Source organism: Callorhinus ursinus, unplaced genomic scaffold (genome assembly GCF_003265705.2).
Source record: "Callorhinus ursinus isolate GAN/ISIS: 27379988/994484 unplaced genomic scaffold, GSC_fseal_2.0 scaffold1, whole genome shotgun sequence".
NCBI classification, from domain to species: domain Eukaryota; kingdom Metazoa; phylum Chordata; class Mammalia; order Carnivora; family Otariidae; genus Callorhinus; species Callorhinus ursinus.
Genome location: NW_027397063.1, coordinates 98,490,096 through 98,508,777, shown reverse-complemented (window position 1 = coordinate 98,508,777; position 18,682 = coordinate 98,490,096). Strand labels below are relative to the sequence as shown.

General features: G+C 39.4%; 1 protein-coding gene across 3 annotated transcripts in view; it reads right to left on the bottom strand.

Annotated features, from left to right (window-relative positions):
• PLCH1 (phospholipase C eta 1) overlaps positions 1–18,682 on the bottom strand; it is a 201,336-nt gene that overhangs the window by 39,399 nt on the left and 143,255 nt on the right. For all 3 annotated transcript variants that reach the window (XM_073898324.1, XM_073898308.1, XM_073898314.1), the window contains 4 exons: positions 16,726–16,819; positions 14,222–14,425; positions 5,460–5,580; positions 91–262 (listed from right to left, as the gene is read on the bottom strand). In XM_073898324.1, the coding sequence (XP_073754425.1) occupies positions 91–262; positions 5,460–5,580; positions 14,222–14,425; positions 16,726–16,819 (591 nt within the window). The remainder of the gene's footprint in view (positions 1–90; positions 263–5,459; positions 5,581–14,221; positions 14,426–16,725; positions 16,820–18,682) is intronic.

The window sequence follows — 18,682 nt, the reverse complement described above, 5'->3', positions numbered from 1 at the left end:
TTCTCTTGATAAACCAGTTTTTAGTCCTTTAAGGGAGGGAGGGTTTCGTTGGTCATGAATGCCTTTTATGGCATTCCTTGAGGTAATTACCTTCACTAGGATTTTGCCTTTCAAACTTTGAGGGCTTGGAAGCTGTTTGGTCTCTCCTGTGTCTACAGATGACAGGTCCAGTTTGTCTCCAAATATTCCTTTCAGGTACTGAGCAATCTTCCTCTGTTGCTGGACACTGCAGTGATTCTCAATGGACAGGATGACCGGGAACCTAGGAGCACAGTGACAGATTCTCAAGGCATCACATACAGGCAACTCGCAGGGGTGTTTGAACATCATTCTACATTCATTATGTTCTTACAATCCTAGTGACAGTATTTGTGAGAACCATGATGATTAAAATGAGAAAGATGGAAGGTGCATTCTTTTTTTTTAGATTTTATTTATCTATTTGAGAGAGAGAAAAAAAAAAAACAAGAGGAGCAGCAGGCAGAGGGGGACACAGGCTCCCCACTGAGCAGGGAGCCTGATGCAGGGCTCGATCCCGGGACCCGGGGATCATGACCTGAGCCAAAGGCAGACGCTCAACCGACTGAGCCACCCAGGTGTCTCATGGAAGATGCATTTTTAAAGAAACGCTGCCAACCAAATATATTTTGCCAGGCATAATGGCTGAACAAAACAAAACCATGTGGGATGACTTCATTTAATATTTTGCATTTAAAAAATGGCACATACATTATATCTCTTTTAAAAGAAAAAAAAAGAAAATTTTAAGAGAGATAAGCCTAAAGAAAGAAAACTCATAGAACGTAATTTTGTCTTATTTATTCAAAAATCTAAAGGAAGCAAAAATAGATAACGGGGAAAGATAATCTCTTCAATAAATGGTGCTGAGAAAACTGGACAGCAGCATGCAAAAGAATGAAACCGGACCACTTTCTTACACCATACACAAAAATAAACTCAAAATGGACTAAAAACTAAAATGTGAGCCCTCAAACCATAAAAATCCTAGAAGAGAGCACAGACAGTAATTTCTCTGACATCACCTGGATCAACATTTTCCTAGATATGTCTGAGGCAAGGGAAATAAAAGCAAAAATAAACTCTTGGGACTCCATTGAAATAAAAAGCTTTTCCACAGTGAAGGAAATCATCAACAAAACACAAGGCAACCTACTAAATGAGAGAAGAGATTTGCAAGTGATATATCCAAAAAGGGGTTAATATCCAAAATATATAAAGAACTCATACAACTGAACACCAAAAGCCCTCCAAGAAATCCAATTAAAAAATGGGCAAAGGACCTGAATAGACATTTTTCCAAAAAAAATATACAGATGGCCAACAGACACATAAAAAAATGCTCAACCTCACTATCAGGGAAATGCAAATCAAAACCACATGAGATATCACCTTACACCTGTCAGAATGGCTAAAATCAAAAACAAAAGACAAAACAAGTGTTGGTGAGGATGTGAAGAAAAGATACCCTCATATGCTCTTGGGAATGTAAACTGGTGCAGCCTCTGTGGAAAACACTATGAAGATTCCTCAAAAAAGTTAAAAATAGAAATACCATATGATCCAATAATTCCACTGCTGGGTATTTACCCAAATGAAAACACTAATTCAGAAAGATATATGCACCCCTATGTTTATTGCAGCATTATGTACAATAGCCAAGATATGGAAGCAACTTAAGTGTCCATTGCTTGATAGACAAATGGGTAAGGAAGATGTGGTGTGTGTGTGTGTGTGTCTCTCTCTCTCTCACACACACACACACACACATATACAATGGAATATTACATATTACATACACGCATCCATAAAAAAGGATGAGGTTGTGCCATTTACAACAACATGGATGGACCTGGAGGGTATCATGCTAAGTGAAATAAGACTGAGAAAGACAAATGCCATATGATTTCACTTATATGTGGAATCTAAGAAGAAAACAAATGAATAAACAAACAAAAAGCAGGGTCAGAACTATAAATACAGAGAATAAACTGATGGTTGCCAGAGGAAAGGGGGATGAGGAGCTGGGCTAAGCTGGGTGAAGGGGAGTGGGAGGTACGGGCTTCCAGTTATGGAATGAATAAGTCATGGGAATAAGAGGTACAGCATAGGGCACATAGTCAGTGGGACTGTAATAACATTGTATGGTGACGGTAGCTACACTTGTCGTGAGCACAGCATAATGTATAAACGCATCAAATCACTATGTTGTACACCTGAAACTAATGTAACATTGTGTGTCAACTATACTCAAATAAAAAAAAATAAGCTTCAGGATAAAAACTTAGGTAAATTCAATTTAAAAAATGTCTAAAAATATCTAACAGACCACAGAGTACCATTAAGTATAGATATTTGAAAATATATTATCCGCCCCCAGCTTGAAAATCACTATTGAGGATAAAACAGCATAATGGAATTTCGTGATTTATGGCATCCTATGCCAAGCATTTCAAAATTGTTTGGATAGAATTTTATATACTAGTCTTTACTTTCAGAAAGGAAAAAAAAGTCAAGCATTCACTCTCCCCCAGTCCTCAGGCTCCTGTGCAGAGAATGTGAAACCCAAGTAGACTGATTACCAAAGACAGCCTCCAGAGTTGGTGGCCAAGGCAGAAAGGGAACTCGGCCTGATCACTGATCTTACTCTTCTTCTGACGTTGTTTTTTCTTCAGAGTAAGAAATTATTTCAAATTTAGCTTGCTGTTTTTTTCCTACTTTTCTGTCATATGTCTTCTGAAGTAACAGGCCATATATATTTTCCAGAGCATATAAACCAATATTTAAATTGGCTAATATATCTATGTAGAGAAAAAAAATTTTACTTCTGGGCTTGTATGACAGCACTTGCTTCACAGGAGGGCCTACGACTTCCTGAAATTACATCCTTTCTTCATTAGTAAAACCTGATGCCAGAGGTAATAGAAAAGATGAACCTTTGTGGCCGGAGTGGGTTACCTTACTCCAATCTGTTTGCTCTTGTGTCCACATGGGTTTCACCCCAGAATGTTAGAAAGAGAGAAAAACAACAACAAGCTAGCTAGAGATTGTCTATGCAATCACATCAAGGTGTTCTAACGGTGGGTTTTTAAATTAGCCATCTGTTTGTAAAAAGCCTATTAGGATCTAAAGATACTCAACATAAAGCTGTGCTTCTCAACAGGGGACAAGGGAGGCCATGAGGTCCGGTTTCCCAAATAGATATTTGTCAACGTTTCTGGTGGTCACGATACGGGGGGGAGGGTGCGGGGAACGCTACTGATAATTTAGTGTGGAGAAGTCAGGACGCTGTAACCTTCTTAGAATGCACAAGACAGTTCCCCACAACAAAGAATTATCTGGTCCAAAATGTCAATAGTGCCAAGGCTGAGAAACCCAGGTATTAAGAAGGCCTAAGAAAGAAAAGAAAAAGACTGAACTTTTAAAATGTACTAGACAAGCGTATCAACTTTTCGTTTGAAGTGCTCTTCTCCTAAGTATTCCTAAACAGGAAGTAAAGCACCGGCAAGTCATCAGAGGATGCTCCAAGGTGGCAGGGCTTTTCAACACCCAACTTCACATTTTGGAAAACAATGGCATAATCACTTCATCGACTTTGCTAAAACTAGTAGCAATCAGGGTAGAAAAGACCCGTCAGATTTCAGTACTTGGGATGCTTGTATGTAGCAGACACCATAAACCAAACCTGCCATGCAGCACGCATCTCTCATTCCAACAGCATTTTAGCCTCATGGTTAATAAATAAGAAGACCAAATATTAAAAATTTTAAAGGCTACTAACTTTTATAAAATTAATTTTATGTAATTGTAATTTTGTTTCTTTTAATTCAAAAAAAGTCATTTCTTTGACTTTATATACATAGCTGTCTGGTATATTGCAGGCACCTGCTAGGCAATAAGGAATGAATAAGACATAGCCCCCTAGTTCCAAGGAGCTCATGGTCTTAAAGACTCAAAAGAAGGCAGAAAGCCAATAGTTATAACAGAGTGCTATATAGATAAAATAGAAATATGCTCAGCGTGCAAAGAACAGAGAAAGGAGCATTTAAATCAGCTGGTGTATCAGTAAGTTTGCCAGAGGGACAATGCCTAAGCAGTCTTGAAGGATGAATAAAGATTAGGCAGGTGGAATAATGGGAAGAATGTGCCGGGCAGAGAGAACAGCACATTGAGGTAGGGAGTTGTGAAAGAACTGGGGTTACTAAGGAATCCAAGAGACAACAAAGGCAAAATCCTCCATCTCTGTGGAGCAATGGTAGAAGAAGACCCTGGAAGAGAAAGAAGAAGCCAAGCCCTAAAGGGCATGGAAGACATGACTGTGCCACAGGGAGCTTGTGAAGGACTTTAAGACATACAACATCATACTTATGTTTTCAGAAAGGAAAATATTGCCCTAGTGTGGAGGATGACCCAAAGAGAAATGAAAATGGAGAGAAGGCAATGGAGTCAAAAGATAATTTAGGAAGTAGAATTGACAAGAACTGACTGAATCTAGAATGGCTCAGTTTTTGGCTAAGACACTGGTAGACAGTGCTACCCCTAACTAAATGGAAATAGAGCCAGAGGAGGTTTGGCAGAATGAGATGCTGAGTTCAATTTGGGATGTGAGCTCTGTGATGGCAGGAGTCTTCTCTTTTGTTCAGTGCTGTGGTTCCCTGCACCTACTGCAGTATGCCTGGCTTAGAGTAGGCACCATTAAATACCTGAAGAAATAATGACATTTGTTGATTCTGAGGTTCCTATGGGATACTCAGATGGATTTTTACTAGGAATTTTTCTACATAGGTCTGAAACTGAGGGGGAAGTTCTGGACATATAATTAAATAACCCAAAAGTAGAACAATGGCAATAACTTAAGAAATAGTGATTATTAGAGGAATGAGGAAATGGAATAGAAGACCATAGGCCAAAAAAAGAGTGAGAAGCAATGACAGCATAGAGGGGAATGTTATAGTAGAAGCCCCAAGAAAGCAAGTATTGAGGAGAAAAGAGTGATCATTATCCAATGCCAAGGAAGAGTAAAGCGACGCAAGGATGCTGGACACTTCAGTATATATAGGACACCCAGCAAGTCTGAAAACCTAGCTGTTACTATTTTACTGTAGTGTAAAATAATATCAATAACCTATTTATCATGTATAGTAACCTATGTTTCCAAAGTTTATGGACACTCTGTAGAAATGAGGTCAGTCTTTGCAAGAACATGCTTCCAGGAGGCAATGTCTTGAGAGAGAATGGGCTAAGAAATAAATGGAGCATGAGAAATTACAAACATGGAGCCCATATTACTTGCTCACAACATTTGGCTGGGAAGAAAGGAGAGAACTAGGGTCATAGAAAGGGAGATGAGGACTCCAAGGAAGGGTGTGTAGTGCTGTAGTTGTGGTACATCAGCCAATGCTCTGTGTGCTAGCTTAGCAGCCAAGTGTTGCTGTACTTACTCATTCTTCACAAAGGCGTGCTTGTCGATCGTCTCCACAACATCTCTGAAGAGAATTTTTGAAGTCAGAGTATAACCATGGTGGACCACTGGCTCTCCATCTGGGCCATCCCAACAGTCAACTGCCAAAAATAGAACTTTACATCAACAACGCAAAGCTTCTGGTGTCTGCTAGTATTTCGGGAACTATCAGACCAATATTATTTTACATTTATTATTTAAGATTATACATGTTATGATCATGACAAAGGTATCAGACAGAGAGATGGGTGTTCTGGCATATTTATCAGAATAAGGAATTAAAGATAATAAACGATTTGAATGCTTATAGTTAACAAAGATGTCATATTCACAAGCAACCTAGCATTTCCTAAGAACGCTCATTAGAAATCCATCTAAATCCAATCAAGTATGCCCAAGGATAGTGATACTTCTTAACAGGTTGTTTTTCTGATGTCACTTCTTCATTTTCAGTTTACTAAAGTCTTTTAGTAAATTGCAGTGACCCTCTCAAATCAATAACAGAGTTTTTCATTACTGTACACTTAAACTCATTATGTTTCTATTCAATTTTCACTTTATAAATTCTACAGTAGCTATAAAATAACAATGACTTCCTAAGTTCAAATCCTCAGGTCCTGCCAAGATTTATGTGAATATGGGCAAATGATTTAATCATTTAAAGACTTGCTTTCCCCCACTGATAAAAGGAAATAATGGTCGAATTTGCTTCGTAAATTTGAGTGATGACTATGTAAAGCTGCTTATAATACTGCACAGTACATAGCAATTGTGATTGTTATTGGTAATATTGATACTGCTATACGTATAGACAGCCTCACTGGTTCCCAGCTGCAGAAAGACAACCCCCACCATCCACCCCGACTTAAGAGTTTGCCTTCCTTGCTTTACACTTGACCACGAGCCTGGTTTCTCAAAACAATGCTTTCACCATGTTGTTCCTTTGCTCAAAAGTCTACTCAACACATAACACAGCATCCAACCCACATACAGCATGTACTCAGTAGATACATGTTGAATTTATTAATACTCTACAGCAGCTCCTGCCTGCTTAACCCCAAGGTCTCTATCTTTTGGGCTAGAGACTGGCTAGCAGTTCACTCAGCCTGTTATCCACTTTCGCCCTAGCACGCAGCTGGACTACACTGCCCAACCTTCCCTTGCCATGGGATGTAGACATTGAAATGCAGGCAGAAATTATGTGCACCACTTCCAGGTCTGATCTGTGAAAACTTTCCCTACACATTCATCCATACTCTCTCTTCTTTTGCTATCTCTGCAGAAGACATGTGCTGGAGATGGCATGAGCCTAGACCCTAAATCATCGCGTGAAAGATTCACCTATTAGGGACACCTATTTTGGACTTTATAATAAGCAAGAAATAAATTTCAGTTGTTTTAAGCACAGAGATTTTAGGTTTAACTCTTAAAGGAACTTAAGTTGCCATAATATCCTAGCTCCTGTCTGACAAGTCAACTTTATTTTCTCCTACACCTTACACTCACAGACGTGTTCTTCCGTTAGGCAAGTTTCCTCACATACAACCAACCCTACCTCCACGACTCTGCTTCTTTCATTTAAGGTCAACCAAAAGGCCCTCTTTCACTTCCCTTATCTAAATCCCAATCAAGGCTAAGCTAGGATCCCGCATAGAATCTTGCCAGCTCTCATGACATTGCCCTTCCATATAGCATAGTCGGGCAACTCTGCCTGCCAGAGCTGAGAAAGGTCACAACTCTAGATCTTACTGCTATGAATTTTCCCAATTTTTAAATATTGGCAATTAATCCATTTTTTAAAATCACAAATATGAGCCAAACATTCTGCAGGCTGGATTTGGCTAATGGAATGCCAGTTAAAACTTTGACTTTTAATTAGGGTCAGACAGTTCATGACCACACCTGTTCTTTATTTTAGTAGTACCTTCCTCATACGTGTGCTTTGTATATTATATCAGGAAATGGTGTGTCCTTTTTTTTTTCTAAAACTTTCAAGCTGTTCACCATAACCCTAATAGGCTTTGATGGTTAATTTTATGTGTCAACCATGCTAGGCTAAAATGTCTAGTTATTTGATCAAACACCAGTCTAGATGTTGCCTTTAAGGTATTTTTTAGATGTGATTAACATTTAAATCAGTAGGCTTTGGGTAAAGTTACTCACTCTCCATAAAGTGGGTGGGATTCATTAACCAGTTGAAGGCCTTAAGAGTAAAGACTCCCAGGTGCCTGGGTGGCTCAATTGGTTGAGCGACTGCCTTTGGCTCAGGTCATGATCCTAGAGTCCCTGGATCGAGTCCTGCATGGGGCTCCCTGCTCGACGGGGAGTCTGCTTCTCCCTCTGACCCTAGCCCCTCTCATGTGCTCTCTCTCATTTTCTCTCAAATAAATAAATAAAATCTTTAAAAAAAAAAAAGAGTAAAGATTCCCATTTCCTGAAGAAGAAATTCTCCTCAAGCCTGTAACATCAACTCCTACCTAAGGCTCCAACCTCCTCGCCTGCTATACATATTTCAGACTTGCAAATCCCCATGATCATGTAAGCCAATTTCTTAAAATCGACCAATCTTTCTTTCTCTCATGTATATGAGAGAGATCCTATTAGTTCTGTTCCCTAATAAGTTACCTATATTACAATTAAACATTGGCTGTTAAATTATCCTTAGGGGAAAAAATGGAAAAGATAAAAGGAAAACAAAACCTTCAAGGCTAACACCACAGGAATATAGGAAACAAACTTTAAAGATGCTGTTAAGAAGATCAAAGCTTTTGGGATACTTAAGTAACAAGTTGCACTATTCCTTTGGGCCTACAAATGAGGTCAAACGTCTCAAAGACATTTCCTAAGAGGAGAAGCTCCATCCATCTTTTGACATGGACTTGACATTCTTTCATTTGTCCTTGGATAAAGGTATGGAAAGAAGGAACAGATATTTCAAAGTATGGAATTTGAATAATTTAGACCCTGAGTTGGCCCCCTTGTGGAGGAAAAAGGGCATAACAGGCTTTCTCATAAATGAACAACATCCTCGCAAAAAGAATGATGTAGACCAGGCAATGCCATGCCCGTTTGATTCTCGTGTATACATAAAAGTAGCTCTTAAAACTACATTGGTCATGAAAGGAGGTGCTCTTCTGCTAGCATTTATAACATAAGCAGAATACCTGTAGTCGAGGATGGTTCTTCTAATGCTCACTTTTTAGATCTATTTCATCACCTGTCTGCTAAACGAGGATAACAACACTACCAAATGGTAACTGGCATCCTAACACATGGCAATCATAGCCAAGTTCAAATGACAGTGAAGGTTCCTGTAAGAGCTCATGCTATAATGGAAATTCCTCTAACAAATTCCCCTAGCCACAAAATTACCAGGGGCCAGTTTTTCAATCACATCACCTATTAGAGGCCCCCGAAAGCACCCTGACAAAGCGTTGGTCAGTTCTGCAGGCTAGCCAAGCAGCTAACATGACAGCTTTTCATAACGGAACTTAAAAGCGTTCCATCCTGATAGCGCTTCCAGAGATAACAGGAAAGGTTGTAAACCGATTATAGCAGTGATGCGACATCAGTTCCATAATGACGGTGAAAAATCCCCTGGACAGAACATCCATATTTATCAGGCAACTTGGGCTGAAAATCAAGGGAATGAAAGGCCATGTAAAAAATGTTATCCAGTTTATTTGCTGACAAACCCACTTCACCAAAAAAAGACTTATTAGTCTTCCCCAAGACACTATATATATCCTGACCAAGGATATTCCTCAGCTGAACTAATGGAGACGGAAAACACAACATTATCAAACCAGAAGCTCAAAAGCGGAGAAATTCTTCAGGTCACAGTACCATGAAGAACCTGTCCAGAATCATTACTCTCTACCTCTAAGTGCTATGCTTGGCAAAAGCTGCTTCCAAAAAATATTTATGGGACCTGAAATTTCCAATCCTTGACCTGCTAGATTCCATAAATCGGGTTCTTTAAATCCTAGCTAAAGCTATTCCAGTGTAAAAACAACTTGATCTGGACTCAAGGTAGATGACATAGCACTGGGTATATATACACCGGTGTCTCAGGCCCAGGCTTCAGCTGTGAGCTCCCATCTTCAAAGCACAGGGCTGACAGAAGTTGTTAGGAGAGCACAAAAGATCATGTCATCAAATTCTCAGTCTTCAGGAACAACTAAATATTTAGATGGAAGTCCTAATCTTAAAGCAAATTCCTTCTTTTAAAGCCACCGTCCTCTCAGTGCTTTACTTCACTTTCTCTAGCCTTCCTTATGTGACCTGATGGCCTTCATTTGATCCCTCCTAGGGCTGATCATGCCATTCAATGCTTGTGCCTCCAGAAAACACACAGACTTCCCAGAGAACAGTGGAGTAGGGGAGTTAAATCAACTTGAGTTCAAAGCTCTGCTCCCAAGCTTCCTAGCTATGGGAACTTGAGCCCCTTCACCCACTCCAAGTTGGGGTGTCCTCTTGAGGTTATTCCACCTCCTTAAGTTATAAGCATCACATGAGAATGTATGGAGAGCACTCAGTCAGGACCTAGCTCACAAAAAGGGCTGAAATCATAGTAGTTCCTCTGTCCTTCCTACAGTGCATTCAAAGCTGAAGTGATAACCATAATTTTGAACATGAAATAGATCCCAGACAAAGCTGACCAAATCCCTCAAATAAATATAAATTCTTCTCCTCAACAAAAACCTTCCAGTAACAGGAGTTTGACTTTCACTGCCCACTTACAGATTATTCCAATAGTCATAACTTCAAGTAAGCCAAATAACAGGGGAGGGATTTGCAGATACAAGCTGGTGAGGGAGGTATTGGAGAGATTGCATGTCCTTTAAAGTTACACCAGAGCTGTACATATTCTCAGTTGGTGTGAAGATCTGGAGCAAGGTAAGCTTTTAGAAAGCTTCTTTCTGTTACTTTGGTGACTGGCAGTTAGGAAGAAAGAAGGGAGACCCAAGAGAAGGTCCATGTTCAATATCATCTACCGCACACAATTTCTAAAAGCTCACATTTTAAAATTAAAAGATCCCTAAAAAAAAGCTAAGATTAAAAGTCATCTGTACCTTAAAAAAAAAAATCATTTTTACCTTGCTATAAATTGTCTTAATCAGATAACTTCCTTTCTTAATACCCCAAACAAAGCTGGAGGTGAGATGTTCTGATTCAGTATAAGGAGCTGATCATGGGAACAAGGTTAGGCTTGGGTAAGACCCTGATTTTGGAGAGCAAAACCAAGAAAGGGAAGACTGGGTACCTGAAAGACCTGAAAAGCAAAAGAAATACGGCACAGGACATGGCAGTTAACAAAACTGCAAAATGGTCTGGAGTTAACGATCTGTCACTGAGTCATTACAAGTCATTTTCCACACCTGGCCTCCAAGGACATGTCAGCATTTAAAATGATAGGCAACCATCACTGTGAATCCAATGAGGGTATGTACCCAGGGAACCTCTATGCATGTCAGACACGTAAAACTTCTTGAGTGCTGAACGAACAAAGGGTTGAATAATGGCTGAGAGCAGAATGTCATCTCAAGACCTTCTAAAAGGTTTTTCTTTATGTTAATATTATATAAGCATCTTCATTACTCAGTTGTTTAAGCTACTCAATTGTCAGTCACTCATGTCAGTAGGTGTTCTCTGCACTGACTGCAAAAATGCCATGTCTTAAAGCATAAATTTCCAGAACACTAAATTTGGAGTGGTTCTAATTGTTTTGTATGGAGACAGTTTTTACTTCCTGTTCAGTTTTAAAATGTTAATTAACCCTTGGAACATGCCAGAAACTCTCTGACAAAGACCCATCCAGGTACGAGTCTTATCACCCTACTCCTTTATTCATTTCCCCTACGCTATTCCACTATCCTAAGAACCTATTATCCACTGCTAATCCCCAGCACGTCCCCACCAAAATGTGATTCCTCTTTGCTCCATGGAATCTCCATTCCATCACAAACTCCCTTTTATCATCAGACTCTTTTTGGAGTTCTCCTTCAACTTCCTTATCTTGATTAACAATCAGCTTGCCTTGGAGGACACTACCTTTCTCCACAGATGTTTTTTTGTATAAATCACAGACCAGAAGGCATGCTCTAGGCCTTTATTGCTACTTTTAAATAATTGTTCTCCTCTATTCATTAAAAAAAAAAAAATCCCCCCACTTTTGAACCTCACTTTATCCAACTCTACCTTTCTGGCATCTTCCAAGTGCCTTACCTATAGCATTCTTTTTGCACTTAAGTATCTGGCTTACAGTTCTTAATCTCCAATTTTTAATCTTTAAAATTTTTAATAATGGATCTACCTGTCAACATCCTTTGTGAGTTAAAAGTCCTTGTGGGCGATTTACTCAATCTCTTAGCTTTGACCTTCTCAATGCTAACAATCTTATCTACACTCTTCATTCCTGCTCACCCATGACATACCCTGGATACAATCATCACCTGTAACTACATCCAAAATCCCACTCTGTGATAACAATTCTCTGTTATTTTTTTTATGTGTGATGACAACTTTCTCCATCTTTCTATCTCTTGGAAGTCTTCCCTCATTCTGTAGCCCCTTATTCACTTCTCTTCCTAAGACTCAAGGACCTACCGACTAATTACTTAAAAGAGCTCTCACCAACACCTTGATGATATTTTATACGACTTAGAAATCTAGAGGCTTGGGGCGCCTGGGTGGCTCAGTTGATTAAGCGACTGCCTTCGGCTCAGGTCATGATCCTGGAGTCCCGGGATCGAGTCCCGCATCGGGCTCCCTGCTGAGCAGAGAATCTGCTTCTCCCTCTGACCTTCTTCCCTCTCATGCGCTCTCTCTATCATTCTCTCTCTCTCAATAAATAAATACAAATCTTTTAAAAAATAATAAAATTTAAAAAAAAAGGAACCTAGAGGCTTGGATCAATTCTATAATCTACTTCACAGCTCCTATATCTAATCTCCTGGGAATGGAATGGGAGGAGTCTAAGCATGCAGATTTTGTAGAACAAAAGGACAGTTTTTTTCAAGACTGTTTTTGAAATTAACTAGGACTTCCCTAGTTTACCTTGTCAACTCCTTTCCCATTGTTTGTTGATCTTAAGCCCCCAAGCCGACTTCTACCCACTTAACACTTAGTAGATGATGCTCTCTTCCCAGAGAAAGGAGAGGCTATCAGGTTTGAACCCTTCCAAAAGCTTGGCCCCCATCTAAAAACAGAACCTGGGTCCTCATTTCCTCTTCTTCCAAGTCTTAAAACCTCCCCAAACTGTACCCCCCAGTTTTCTTCAAATGCAGAAAAATGCCAAGTGACTAACCCACAGCAGCTACCCCCAACTTCCCACTAGCATGTCACCAAAACTATCTATCAAAAGACACCAATAACCTTCCAGCTGTCAAATGTAACCAGACTCGATAATTGGTCTTTGCCTTAACTTACTTTTCTGTTGCATGGGACATTTTTGACCATTTCATCCCTCAGGTCCCAGGGACCATTCTGTGTTAGTCCCCATTGGTTCCCCTTGCTCTTCCTACATCTAACTGCTGGATCACTTAACTAACTCCTCAGGCCTCATTCGCTTGTCCACTCCTCTCTGGGGGTGATCTTGTACACTTTCAAGACTTTAACTATCACATACAAAACTCAGAACTATGAAATCCTTATCTTCCCCGGATCTTTCCATTTTGCTCAGATATTATTATCCAACTGGCTGACAAAAATGTCCATGTGAATGATACAAAGTGACGATAAACTCAACTGATGGAAAACTGAACTCGTGGATGCTCTTCCCCCTAGATTCCCCACGGTCGGTTGTGGCACCATTCACTGATTACAGCTCTCACCCTCCTTTACTTCTTGCACCAGGTCCTGCTGAGTTGACTTCTTTATTATCGATGTAATCATCTCTCCTCCTCCCTTAGTCCAAGTTTTTACAACCCTTCCTTTGAATTGTTGTTAAGAGCCTTCCTACCATTCTCCTTGCTCTCTCTAGCTTCACCCCTGTTTCTCTCCACAAACACATATTCTAAAAAAAATTGTCCTCCTACATGGTGACCCAAGTGATCTTTCTCAACTACAAGTCTGATCATATCACTATATGCATTAAGACCCTTCATTGGACCCTTGTTACCAAAGGCTAGAGGTAGAATTCCTCAAGCCCTTTAACCCTTCATGACTGACCCAAGTTCACCTTCCCAGCCTACCTGTTTCTCATCGCATTTTATCTCACATCTTACTCTTCATACCACCACTTCTTCACCATATATATGATTGGCCTGGTGGAATTCTCACACTGTCCTACTGTTTTTAATGGCCACCCATTCTGCTAAACTGTCAGCTCCTTGCAGACAGACACCTGGATCTATGTCCCCACAATCAAGATCCCAGTAGAAATTTAATAAATGTTGTTGACTGAGAGATCAGGAAGTGTCTTGAAAGCAAAGAGTTACCCTGAACTACGTTTGCCATTGTTGAATCAAAAATATCTTTCGAGGAAAGCTTTCATTTTCATCACAATCTTTCAGCAACTGCAGGGGTGTTTCCTAACTTCTAGTTCATCTCTCTTTCCCTCCTGACTGGACAGTAAGGAGGAACCAGAGTGCATTACAAGTTAAGAATGACTCTACAATGAGCAGAAAAATGGTTCTGGTTCGTGTGAGTGCATAGTTCAGGTCTCCCCTGTCTAGACCTGACTGACTGCCTAGAGGGCACGTTCAACAACACGCAGCGGAGCTCAGACGAGGCACGAACCTTCCACACAGCGGCAGCCTTCCTGTAGCACCCGGGCGTACATATCCACTTTGGACTGAGAAAGGAGCTGGTCCCCAGTCAGGTATGTGTTGTGAGAGGAAGCGATGTAGTAGTTGCACAGCGGCTGATCCATGTCCTGGTACACTTCATGGTGCAGTGGGTTAAATATGTCACAAGCAGGACTACGCATGAAGTTCGTGAACCCTTTGGAAGAAAGAGAGCGAAGTACTGTAGCTTTCCAGGCATAGGTACTTAACCGACCCCCACCGGGGACAACAGAGATCATAGTGATTAGCTTATTTACACTCAGGACAGCTACTGGGAGGAATACTAAGGCAAGGAGATTTGCTTCAGGTCAAAGAGTGTCAGAAACTGAAAAGTGACTGGGGAATAGCAGTTTAAACATAACGTACAGAAAAATCAGTCGACTTTCCAAGAATTTTGATTGAGTCCGTAGGAGAGGGCTTACTGCAAAGCCATTCAGTAGCTACTAAACTCAAGCTATGATTATGTAGCGTGATCTAATGGGAGACTGATGCAATGTTAAAGCCATACTGACGCAAAGTGCTACACCGATCAACCAGCAACTGGATAAGTTATTAATTTAAAAAACAGTATTGTTAGTGCCATAGTTGAGGCAGCAGGTCAAAAGTTAGGCACAGCCTAAATTCAGAGTGTGGCTATTTGATTATGAAATTGGTTTGGGAAGATGCTGCTAATAGCTGGCAACTTTTTATAACTTTAAAATAGTGTTTAAAGATTATGCAGAAATACAGAGGATAAGCTGACGGTCGTGGGGGGGGATGGGTAAAATGGGTGCAGGAGAGAGGGAGTACAGGCTTCCAGTTCTGGAATGAACAAATCGCAGGAATACAAGGCACAGCATGAGGAATACAGTCAACGATACCATAAGAGTGATGTAACAAGACGGACAGTAGCTACACTTGTGGTGAACATAGCGTAATATTTAAACTTGTCCAATCACTAAGTTGTACACCCAAAGCTAACACTGTGTATCAGCTATATTCAAATAAACAAATACATATTATGTAGAAAACCCTATCAGTTTTCCACAGTTTTTCAAAACATAATACCTGAGTAGAAGAGGCACTCATTAATATATGAATAAATACAGGAATGATCCACAAGTACCTAAGTGGAATCATCAGGGTAGATTGTTTCAGGTCTTCAAGGATTATGTGGGTAAAACTGTGTCTGTAACTATCCTCTAAGTCTCTGGAGAATTTCTTCATGCCTATCCTTACGTCCATAAAGTAGAAATCATGTTTAATTCCATTTTGGGGGGTTCCACCAAGGAAAATGTTCATTTCTTAGTAAAGAAAAGGCCCAAATTAGTTTATCTTCTCTAGTTGTTTTAAAAATGGTATACATTTTAAATTACTCCTTTCTTTTAGTTACCCTCCACCCCAAGAACTAAACCGGGGGTATCAAAATCCTCTTGTCCACACTGAACCTGAAAGCCGGGAGGAACAGAAGGCCAACAATCTAAAATAGTAAGATAAACCATAGCTTTGGATGCTCTTGAAGGCAACGGGTTGCCCCAGTGGTCTTTCGCTAAGATTGTTGGTTCTGCCTGGGACTTGATCTCCTATTGGGTAGCACCATGCAGTTTATTTTCCCACATATTTTAAATACATATAACTTATACATACATGTAGCTATATTCACAATTATGTGTAAGATCCAGAAGCTAGATTCTGACTTTATAACTGTGGGCAAATTACTTAATTTCTTTGAGAGCCTCACTTTCCTCAACTATATAATGAAATAGTTGTATTAACAAAATTTGTGGTTACAACTTCTCCACAGCTACCAACGAGGTAAAACAAGTTCATTGCCAATATTTTTAAAGAAACATGTACTTTCAAGTCGCCAGTGTCATAGGTTAGTTATTTTGAGACCAGATTTCCTCTTTTGAAATTACCAGGTTGAAGCTTTCCAAAATTAGCCATTTGAGAAAAGTCCAAATATTTCTTGACATCTATCATACACATGGTGGGATAGAGCTGCCTTGCGTGGAGTGGAAAATCATCATCAAAAAAGTAAGAGAAAGAGCAACACTATGGCATCTGTTTTGTAGGAAAATATGCTGTATTGTGAGTTTTATTTGAATCGTCTGTAATCCATGAATATCTCCTGATTTCTTTTTCTAAAAATTTTGCTACAATTTAACTTAGCAGACTGAATTAAGAAATGAGAAATTAAGAATATTGGTTATTTTAAGGGAGGCAAACCATAAGAGACTCTTAACTATAGGAAACAAACTGAGGGTTGCTGGAGGGGAGCTGGGTGGGGGGATGGGGTAACCAGGTGACAGGCATTAAGGAGGGCATGTGACGTAATGAGCACTGGGTATTTCATGCAACTGATGAATCACTAAATGCTACCCCTGAAACTAATAATACACTATATGTGAACTAACATGAATTTAAATAAATCTTGAAAGGAAGAGGAAAACAAAAAAAGAATATTGGTTATTTTACCTTCTATGCCAAGAACATTTTTCGCCTTATTTTCTTCTGAAACCTCAAATTTTCTTACGATGTCAAGACAATACTCTGTTGTCACATTATTCATCTAAACAAAAGAGAACATTAGTAGAGCCCCGGCAATTTCATGAGATATTTTCCTCTATGCTAAAAGGGCCCACTTTTTAAGCATTCCTGATACAGTGCAACGTGTTTAAATGAGCAGTGTTCGAGATTACTAGTGTCGCGGTAACTTCGTCTTTGGAAAATGCTCATCTCAATCTTCCCATATTATCTCTCAGACTTAATCAGTGAAAACATCCCTTCAAGCACTAGACAAATGTACTCCATGAAGCAAAATTAATAAAATTAAACCAATAATCAATGCAAATCCACTGCCAAAATCTACTTATTATAAACTAGTAGCTCTCTGCAAATTAATATTTTCTACACAAACACTAAAATTTGCCAATCATAAATACAGATAGAAAGAAAATGATTCCCTATCAAAACAGAATGCTCTAGGTAAGTCCATACATGTGTGTGTAGATCTACAGATCTTCCTACGGAATCACAAGAGCCATCTGCCATGATGATTCAAGCTCACAAAGATTAGCAAGAGAAAATAAAACCAAAAAGCTAGGTGAAGCCGCTAGCGTAACAAAGAATTCTGAAGCTAGATGGCTTGGGTTCAAATCGGCCAGCTTATATCATTAACAGTGGGATCTTGAATGAGTCACTTACCCTCTCTGTGGCTATTTTATAAGGTAGTTGTGAGAATTAAATGAATTACTATCAAAGTGTGACATCAAAAAGGCAGTGATGCTATTGAGTCGTTCTCAAGGTTGCTGCATGAACATTAAATACTTAGTGTCACTGGGAAAAGCAAACTCTTCAGGAATAATTTCTTTAATTAAATAGCAAGATGCAGGATGTGATATTTTGATCAAAATTCCATTGAGCCCCACAGTCTAACAGTGACATTTAAAAGTACTAATGAATAGTGATAGAGGAAGCTAATCCTATGAGCCAGTATTTCATATTTCAAATATTTTATTATCTCTTAGGTTCAATACTTATGTTTTAGTGAAATCTAATTTTTCTAGACTGTCTATTTAACAGCATTTAAACCTTTTTCAGGGGAATCCAAGCTCTGTTGTGCAGCTATTTTTTGCCTACTTGAAAGAACATAGAATGCTTTTTTCCCCCAAACTAGCTGTGCAATGGCTGATGCATCTGTTGAGTAAATTTTACAATCCTTACTACATTCAGAGGCTTATATTGCCAGACAACATCAGAAAATACCATAAAATAAGTGAAACCATGCTACCTATAAGAACTCTATTACCCAACTCAGGCTTTGAGCAGGTCATTAATTTGTCCGCAATACACTAGAGAGATTTATCACGTGCAATCTAAAAAACAAATAATTTCTCACAAAATAAAAAGAGCCAAATTGATAACAACAAAAAAAATTCATGTGCCACAGGAAGCCTGAGTTTACATTGCAATTATTTGGTTTATGAGGCTATTTGTTCAGAGATGTAGGGGTCTTGTCCTGGACTCAAGTAGTCTACCAGGAACCCATGAGATCTAAAAAACAAACAACAAAATACTGTCATCCCGGGATAGAACTAATTGGAGATGAGCAGAGAACATCTTACTAGTTCAAGATACAAAGCAGAATGTGTTAACAAAAAGTATCCCATTTGAGAAGTATTCAGTAAATTGGCAAAAATATCAGTGGACATTCTAGGATGCTCACAATTTTCTGGGCACCATATAAAAATAAATGTGAGGGGTGCCTGGCTGGCTCAGTCAGTAAGCAACCAACTCTTGATCTTAGGGTCATTATTCAAGCCCACGTTGGGCGTGGAGACTATGAGAGAGAGAGAGAGAGAGAGAAAGAGAGAAAGAGAGAAAGGGAGAGAGAGAGAGAGAGAGAGAGAGAGAGAGAGAAAGAGAAAAAGAG